The sequence below is a fragment of the Pelobates fuscus genome, chromosome 6 (genome assembly GCF_036172605.1).
Source record: "Pelobates fuscus isolate aPelFus1 chromosome 6, aPelFus1.pri, whole genome shotgun sequence".
NCBI lineage: Eukaryota > Metazoa > Chordata > Amphibia > Anura > Pelobatidae > Pelobates > Pelobates fuscus.
The window spans coordinates 232,120,207-232,130,206 of record NC_086322.1 but is presented as its reverse complement, the minus strand read 5'-3'; the positions used below and the strand labels follow the sequence as shown (position 1 = coordinate 232,130,206).

General features: G+C 43.2%; 1 protein-coding gene across 1 annotated transcript in view; it reads right to left on the bottom strand.

Annotated features, from left to right (window-relative positions):
* Nucleotides 1–286: 286 nt before the first annotated feature.
* The window catches only part of LOC134614729 (G-protein coupled receptor 39-like), a 43,833-nt gene continuing 34,119 nt past the window's right edge, over nucleotides 287–10,000 (bottom strand). The window contains exon 2 of the mRNA XM_063458834.1: nucleotides 287–648. Coding sequence (XP_063314904.1) covers nucleotides 320–648 — 329 coding nt within the window. The 3' untranslated portion in view covers nucleotides 287–319. The remainder of the gene's footprint in view (nucleotides 649–10,000) is intronic.

Below are 10,000 nucleotides of genomic sequence, written 5' to 3'. Positions count from 1 at the left end.
TATGCATTGTGGGCTCCTGGGACAAAATAATGTTTTCTGTTGCAGGTAAGCATATTTTGGAGACAGTTTCTTCAAACAGTCAATAATTGTAGATCAAGAAAATAGACATCCAATGGAGTCCATGCAGACTTTTACTGGAAGGTTTTAACTCTTGTTAGAATTAAATTAGTTGAGGCTTTGAAGGATTTAAGTATAGTTTGGTTTCTCCCATTTTTATTTCCATTAAAATGTATAAGATTTTCAGAAACAAAACTAAAAAAAAAAACCACAAACATAAGGGCTGCTTATTTTTGTATTCATTTATATTCACTTTATTGGCTCACACATCACTGGTGCTTCGAACCACCGATGACGATCTGATGGTTTGATGGGTAATTTGTATATCCCATGGAACTGAGGCTGTCGAAGGCATCTTAGCACATGGTGTAATACTGTTGAAGAAAGCTTGGCGAAAGTTCCGTGATGTCAGGTTGTACAGCAGAGGAGTGAGGCATGAGCTAAGGTAGTAGAAGCAGTTCGTGATGGGTTGCAAGGTGATATATAAACGATAATACGTTTCTGTCCATTCATTCTTACTGCGCAGAACAGTCATCAGACGCCGAGCCTGAAAGGGCAACCAGCACACAGCCAATGTTCCCACTATGTATCCTGCAAGAGAATAAAAATGTTAACACACGAGGGACAGATGGCTTAATGTAACTTCTCATTCTAGATGTTGTTTGGTATATTGCCCAAGATGCTGCAAAAAATGTTCTAGTTGCATATAATAGAAGTGCTAATGCACAATGTCTGCCCCTTAGGTATTCTCTGTCATGTTACCCATACTTATTGTAAGTACACAAACTTGTACAACACGGTTTAGTCAATCTCTGCTAACGATACATACCAGCTTCATATAAGCACATTTTACTGATATAGATTGATAGTGTTTGTATATGAGCACATCACTGATTTAGTGAGAACTATTTGAAGCTCTCAGCAGGACTGCGGTCCCTACATGAGTAGTCTGTGGATTATGGCCTGTGGATTAACTCTTTTCGAGGAGGAGAAAGAGTTAAGCCCAACTGGGGGGGGGGGAGAGGGGGGGTGTAGTGGGCACTTAAAATTGATATAGGCAACCCACCCAATCAAATCGCTCCCACGTATATTGCAAGAGATCCAGGATTATGGGTTTGTGTCGTACTATTCCCAGAACACTAGCAAAACCCAGGAGCTAGGCATAGGTCTGCCCAAACAAACTTTAGATTTTCTTTGACAGAAATACTCCTTAGACTGGAGGAGAGACGATTTTACATATTTAGGTATGACATTTACAAAAACTGCAGCAGACCTTTTCCCAATAAATTTCCTCAGGGCTTGGAAGGATTGCAAACAACTCCTCCATAAGTGGACCCAGTTATTCCTTACGTGGACGGATCATTACTATGAAAATCATCATTCTTCCGAGACTTACCTATTCTGCACACTCTCGTTTCATCTACCACACACCTATTTTATCACAATTTGTAAAGATCTTACACAGTTTGTCTGGGTGGGAAGTAGAGCCAGGGTGGTCAATAAGATGCTACTATCAAAAATGGGAGGCTTCGCTTTTCCTGCTAGATCTATCTTAGCCTCAACCATCCCAAATTTCATCTCTGTATCGACCTCACAATGGGTTTCCCTAGAACAGAAACTGATGCAACCTTTTACTATTCCACACTTATTTTGGTTACCTAAAACGTTCAGACCAGCTACTCATTCTGCACCTGTGAATCTAGCGATACAAATATGGGACATCAACCTAACCAGGCTATCCAACACTTACCCCCTTTCTATGGCAATCCCGATCATGGCCCTAGTACACTGTCCACCCACCTTCCATGCTACAACATGGAGGGGTTACTAATTTATATCAGGCATACGTGGATAATAAATTGGAAGACTTTGTAACCCTTTCATTCAAGCACAAATTACCCTGCACATCACAATACTCTAGGGATGTGCATGGGCAAAAAAATTGGTTTCGGTTCGGACATACGAAATTCAGCAATTTGGTTTGGTTCGGCACTTCTGAAATTCGGGAATTCGGCAATTCAGGACTTTGGTTAAGCACTTCGGCAATTCAGGATATGGCAGTTCCCTAATGCAAGGGTAGGGTTAGGGTTACATAGTTACATAGCTGAAAAGAGACTTGCGTCCATCAAGTTCAGCCTTCCCACATTATATTCCTGTAATCATTCCCTTAATTTTCCCTCCCTCTCCTGTTTTGCCACTTTTCAAAAATCCGAAGCACTTCGCACTTCTGAAATTAGGCACTTCCGAAATTCGGTTCGGCACCTCAGAAATTCGGCAATTCGGAAGCATCTGAATGTCTGAATTGCCGAAATTCATACGAATTTAAATTTGGGCCGAAACTAATTGCACATGTCTACAATTCTCACACTCCTTTCTCCAGCGACGTAAAGTATGAGATACTCACCTAGACAATATTGCTCAAGGCTTCACCAAATGGAAAAAAGTTTGGATGAACTGAAAATTGCTTAAAAGTGGCAAATTTTGCTGTGTCCTGTGGAGAGGGGTCCCAGAAGTATGCTCTTTCCCTCCTGTAGCCTGTCTTCTCCTCTCGCGAGCCGATTGAGCATTGCATTTGGTTGCTATGGCAACGCTGCACATGGCGCGTAATGCACGCCAGAGCTTTGTCATGGCAACCCGCGGTTTGCGAGAGAAGCACATGTGAGACTGCAAGAGGGAAACATAAGACTTGTGGGCCCCCTCTCCTCAGGACAAGGTAACAGGGGCCCAGAATTGGACACTAAATATATATATATATATATATATATATATATATATGCACACACACACACACGGCTCCACAGCAGGCACCACAGTGCCGCCTGGAGCCATGGACAGGCCGGCCCTTGCATCATATGTTCCCTTTTCTAAATCTAAACAGGCAATACAATGGGCCACTGACTTGCGAAGCACAATCTTTCACAAACAGTGGAAAGTACTGCTTATTACCCCCAAGAAGCTTCTCAAATCCGCTACCTTTATAGAACAAGATAGGAAGGTGCTTTATCGATGGAACATGGTCCCAACACGAATACATTGGATTTTCATTTCAATAAAAACTGTAAATGAAAAAAAAAAAAAAACTGATATAGGCAGCAGGGATAAAAGAGGATGGCTAATTGACTGACACAAGCCTCCATCTACTGCAAAATAATCTAAATATCTTTTAGCAGAACTGCTACAGAGACACCGACCTTGCACAAAAGCCACTTCTACAGACTAAAGTGGTTATGGTGCCAGGAATAACAGTTTAATTGTAAGATTTTCTGTTCTTTAGTCTTCTTATTATTCATTATCCATTTTTTGCAATGTAGTTTTCCCAAAAATATGATATCCCTTTTGATTTAATAATACACCTTATTGAAAGGTAGAGCCACTGTCACAGCTGATGGATTACATATCATTTTATACTGTGGTAATCACTATAACCTGTCAGTTTTTTCATTTGCACTAAAAATTTGTCATAAAAAAAAAAAGAAGCAAATTATGAAACATGCATAACAGATGCCTATCGTGTCTGGGTCTTCCCTAGTCCATTATATTTTACTCTTGCACCTGAATGAGAATATAACAGTAATTAAGCTTTTGAAAGAATAGGGGGGGCGGGGGATGGCGACGTGACGCCACGCAGGCAGCGTAACGTGACGGGTACGCCGCCGTACTGAGCTGAGCTGGCGTCCCACGAGGGAAAGAAGGAGCTGCTACCTCTTACCCGATGCCCGATATCAGTTACCCGTTGGAGACTCTTTGTCTCTGTCTCTATGAGACAGATGTCCGGAGCTGCACGTTATGAGATATAGTCACAGCACAAAACCTTTGCTTCAAATTTTCTAAGCCCCCCCGGACCTGTTCAGGTGAAACGATTTCCCTCGACACTACCGCGAGATTGCCGTGATTGAAGGTTCAGTCCTTGTGGGGAGCCGCGGGGTGCTCGGCAACGCTCTCGGAATTGGCGTGGAGAGTACGGGGTAAAAAAAAAAACATCCCTGAAACGGAGGTGAGCACTTGAGTTTAAGCCTCTGTAAATATGTAATATAAATTACTAAAGAGACTAAGGCATTTAAAGGAAAGCTGGTTAAAACTCAGTTTTAAGTATTACGAAGCAGCTGCTGCGGTAAAAGCCAGTTGAAAAGGAGTTTTCTAGACAAAAAGAAAAAAAAAAAAGAAAGAGAAAAGGAAAAGAAATATAAAGCCCTATAATTGGCTGAATTTTGCCTGAAAGTATTGAAGTATTTAAAGGGGCGAAGCTGTAAGTGAAAGTAAAAGGAAGGAATTGATTTGCACTGACTCCCCAGGCAATTTAAAAGTGATAAATATCAGAAACATCAGGGGCTTCTCCGCTAAACAAAGCTAAACAAAGCTCCCGAATATAAAGTAAAAGGAAGGAATTGATTTGCACTGACTCCCCAGGCAATTTAAAAGTGATAAACATCAGAAACACCAGGGGCTTCTCCGCTAAACAAAGCTAAACAAAGCTCCCGAATATAACTTGTCTTAGAATACTTAAAATAGATTAGAAAAATGACAACAAGGAAGACAGCGGATCAAAGACAAGATCAGAAACTTCCTCCAAAAAAAGACCGGGAAAAAAAAGATAAACAAGAAAAGAGATTATCAAATTTTTTTAACGCTCCTGTAGACAAAAGCACTCTGGAAACTCCTTCGATATTAACTCCAAATAAAATGATTTTAAGTAAGGAATCGGCTGAATATAATGAGATGGAGCCACGGGAATCGTCAGAGGAATGACAAATGATTACCCCAGGGTACTTAAAAGAATGTTTAGACCTTCAGCTGGAAAAAATAAAAATAGAAATGCAGGGGAGTTTTGACAATTTAAAGCAAGATATATTGTCAATTGGACAAAGAGTGAAAGATAATGAACAAAAAATAGAAAACTTAGAGTTTCTTCTACATAAATACACTGAGACCATTGAGAAACAACAAATGAAGATAAATGATCTTGAAGAGAGAACTACAAACATAGAAGACAGAGCTAAAAGAAATAACCTGAGAATAAGAAACATTCCGGAATCCATCTTACAAGAAAATTTGGCAACATATCTAGTTTTTTAAAAACCTTGAAATAATAATTGATGAGAAAACGGACTTCCTTGAAAGAATACACCGAATATATAAACCAAGATCCCTCCCAGATGATCTCCCAAGAGATGTATTCATTGCCTGTCACTCATATTCCTTTAGAGAAAAAATCTTAAAAGCAGCAAGACAATCGGGAAGAGATCAAGATAAATTTAAAGACATAAAGGTCTTTCCCGATTTGTCTTTTCAGACAAGGAAAGCGAGGAAACAATTTTTTCCAGCTACTCTGCAATTAAGGGAAAATAATTTAAAATATCGTTGGGGTTTCCCCACCAAACTTATAGTCACTAAAGATGGGACCACTCACATATTTGACTCACTTGATAAGGTCACATATTGGTTGGAAAATAAGGTTTAGTAATGGATAGAATGGATTAAGGGAGGTGATATCTCCTGATTGGTAGTTAAAAAGATTTATAAGGGGGCGTGGCCTAACTCCACATGGAAGCAGACGCATAATCTGGGAGCTCCGCCATTCTGTGGACTTATACAGCGTGTAACACAGCATTACACCACCAGAACCACGACTGAAACGCTAAGGAGAGCTCAGGGGAAGTCATGGCTACTAAATCGGCGAAAAGCAGAAAACTCTTCACTCGCACCTTACGATGGGTCGCAGTGATAGCCAAGATGGCGCCGGAGAACAGAGCCCCACAGCTTCGGACCGCGAACTGGGTGAGAGTCAAGAATCCCCAGACCCCCCCTGTACCCAACCGGCCACGGATGCCTCCGTGAGCTGCATGCTGCAATCACTGCAGTCCAACCTCCGCTCAGATTTTTCTAAAATGGCGGCGGACATCAGGGCGGACATACAGGCCCTGGGAGATAGGACAGCGCACTTAGAGGAGGCGACAGAAGGGCTAAGGGAAGCCCACAACGAATTAGCAGAAGCACACACTGCACTGCAGCAAAAGGTACAATACCTGGAAGGGAAAATAGCAGACAATGAGGATAGAGACAGAAGAAACAACATAAGATTGCGGGGGGTGCCTGAAGAGGTAGGCCCACAAGACCTGACTAAATTTGTACAGGATATGTTTAAGGCACTCATCCCAGAGTTAGAGGCCTCAGACCTCCGGCTAGACCGCACGCACAGATTGCCCAAGCCTAAACACCTGCCTCCCTCTACACCGAGGGATGTAATCACTAAAGTCCACTACTTTACAGTGAAGGACCAGCTCATGCAAGCCTCCAGAAAACACCCACCCCTGCCTAAACCGTTTACCGACATCAAGTTATTCATTGATCTATCAGCAGTGACTATGTTCAAGAGAAGGGCATTTGCACACATAACCTTTGCTTTACGGTCGGCCAATATCCCATACAAATGGGGATTCCCTACTAAATTAATACTTAAGAGGAATGGAGTCGACAAGATATTCTCCACGCCACGTGACGGCGCGAGACTGCTCAAAGAATGGAACATTCCTGTACCACCACCGAGCAACCCAAGATCCCCGACAACTTCGCCACCCCGAAAGCAAACAAAGGGCTACAACTCGCTTCCTTGGCACAACATGAACATTCCAGAAACACACCCACAACCCGACGACACATCGGGCCGAACCGTTCCTGCCCATCGCTGATCAACCGCAGAAATGTATACGTTAACAGAGACTACACACGTAAATCCCCCTGTGCACCCTCATACCTGTCTTCACTTTCATGATGTCGTACAGCCGAGAGTCCACACGAGGCGGCTGACCATATATGATTGTTACAACTATTTGTTATATATTGTTATAGTATTGAATATTTAGCTTTCTTTACGTTATTAATATTACCGGTGCAGAGTGTTACCAGTGGAGGACATCCACTAATTTGGGTTATCTTTATTATAGTATTTCCCCACATGTGCATACCCCATAGGTAACACACCGACAGCGCCCACGGTACCCCAACAGGCTTAGTTACTAAGCCACTTTACTACCCGTCAGCAGATTTCTGCACTAAGCCACCCGGCTATCGGGTTTGTATATAGTTTACGCTTTCTGTAATATAGTGCTACCTAACCCTCCCCCATCCCCCCCCCCCAGTGCCTTCCACAAATCCCGACAGCACTGACAAAAGACAAAGGTAGACAACGAGACGAGACCACGCTTAATACACCGACTCAAGTTACTGCTGGTGACATGTCCCTCAAGGTACTTTCTCTTAATGTAAAAGGGTTAAACACACCCAATAAGAGGAGACTGGCATTATTAGAGGCCAAAAACCAGAAGGCGCAAGTCGCTTTCTTCCAAGAAACCCATTTTAAATGGGGATCTCGTCCCAGATTTAATTCACCCTGGTTTCCTATAGACCATCACTCCTGCTATTCCACGAAAAAGAGGGGAGTGTCCATTTTAATTAGCAAACAAGTCACCTTTGAATTGATCCGAAAAATCACTGACAAAAAAGGTAGATACCTGATAATACAATGCCACCTAAACAACAACCCCTTCACCTTAATGAACATATATGGGCCTAACGACAACCAAGAGGAGTTTATGTGCAGAGTGTTTGCATTATTGAATTTGTATAGTTTTGGGGAGGTAATACTTGGAGGCGACACCAATTTTCTTCTAGATAGCTTTAAAGATTCATCTGCCTCGAAAACAGTAGCAACGGCCACCTCAAAGAGGCGGCTCACACAGTCGCGTAACATTCGAGATGTCTTGGCATCACATGATTTTGTGGACCCCTGGCGAATCACACACCCTACTGAAACTGATTACACCTGCTATACAGCGGTGCACAACAGTTACTCCAGGATAGACAGGTTCTTGATTAAGACCACCTCCCTTACAAAAATACTGGACACAGAAATCGGAGACATTACGTGGTCAGACCACGCTCCTATCACACTAACACTCAAAGAGAGATTCCCTAATACCGGCCAAACGTCTTGGAGGCTAGACAACAAATTGCTAACACAGCCACACATAGTCGAACAAGTAACATCAGACCTAAAGAACTATTTTGCAGACAATGATCGGCAAGACATTAACCCAGACTACGTCTGGCTAGCTCACAAAGCGGTCATTAGAGGCAGCTTTATCAAGCACACTAGCCACACCAAGAGAACACACCAAGCACAATACTTGACTATAGTCAAAGAGATTAAAACTCTCACTCACGAGAACAAACAATCGCCCAATAGCGCACTACAGAGACAACTATTAGCTCTCCAATCTCAGTTGAGAGATATAGAACTGGCTAAAACTACCTACCTTTTACAAAAATCCAAACACAAATTCTTCGCAGCAGGGAATAAGGCGGGAGCTAAATTAGCAGCACAACTGAAACAGAAAACTGTCGCCTCCAGGATTGCCTACCTCCAAGATAGCAACAGCCACAAAATCATTGACCCAGAGGGGATAGTAAATGCCTTCGCAAAGTACTATGGTAAACTGTATAACCTTCAACATGACGGAACAACTATAGTCCCGACAAAAACGGACATAGACAGCTTCCTAGCGGACCTGAACCTACCCTCCCTGACTCCAACCGCAATAAAGTCCTTGCAACAGCCTATATCACTGGACGAAATCTCGGCAGTGATTAAGGCGTTGCCCACGGGCAAATCACCAGGACCTGATGGGCTCACAAATACATACTATAAGCTGTTTGCAGCTGTCCTCTCGCCTCACCTGCTACACCTATATAGGCAGAGTAGTAGCCGGGGAGCCTTACCAGCAGAAATTCTCCTGGCCCACATCTCCACACTCCCCAAACCCGGGAAGCCACCAACACAGTGCAAAATTTCAGACCCATATCGTTACTGAATGGCGATGCCAAAATATACGCCAAGATACTTAGCAATAGAATAGCTCCCTTCCTCAAACAACTGGTGCATAATGACCAATCGGGATTTGTCCGCGGCCGGCAAGGCTCGGATAACACCCGACGCATTCTTAACACGTTGGCATGTATGGATAGGAACAATACCGAGGGCCTTCTCCTTGCGCTGGACGCAGAGAAGGCCTTTGATCGCCTTAATTGGACATATATGTCAAGGGTCTTGGAGGCATATGGGTTCCCACCAGAAATGATCACAAGTATCAATGCACTGTATAGCACGCCAGCCGCCAAAGTTTCAAATGGAGGCTTCATCTCGGACGAATTCCATATCACCAATGGGACACGTCAGGGCTGCCCTCTGTCCCCTCTCCTATATATCCTGTCACTAGAACCTTTGGCTCAAAAGATCCGCAGTCACCAAAACATCAAAGGAATACATGTCTTAGGCCAGGAACATAAATTGGCGTTGTTCGCCGATGACGTTCTCGTAACACTGGCAGACCCGGAGCGATCCCTGCCCCACCTCGTACATACCCTTAGAGATTTTGGCCTAGTTTACCACTATAAATTGAACCAGGACAAGACCCAAGCATTGCCAGTTAAACTGTCCTCAGGCCGCATAGCAGCTCTAAAAAATAGGCACCAATTTGATTGGAGGTCATCCTCTCTTACATATTTAGGGGTTAAAATTGCACCATCTATTGACAAAACTGCCCGCTTAAATTTTTCGCCTCTCCCCCACATGTGCAAAACGGAGACACTGAAATGGAAACATACACACATCTCCTGGCTGGGAAGGATTAACGCCTTCAAAATGGCCATATTGCCCAAAATCCTATACATCTTTCGCATGCTCCCCCTAAAGATAGCACAACCCCTCCTCAAGACCCTACAGAGCACGTGTAATGCCTTTATATGGGACAATAAAAGACCTAGAATCCCTAACAAACTCCTGTACACACAAGTCAAACAAGGGGGTGTGGGGTTACCGAATATTGACCAATACTACAAAGCGTCAGTGCTAACAGCCGGGATCCTACTACACTCCCCCAAAGGAGAG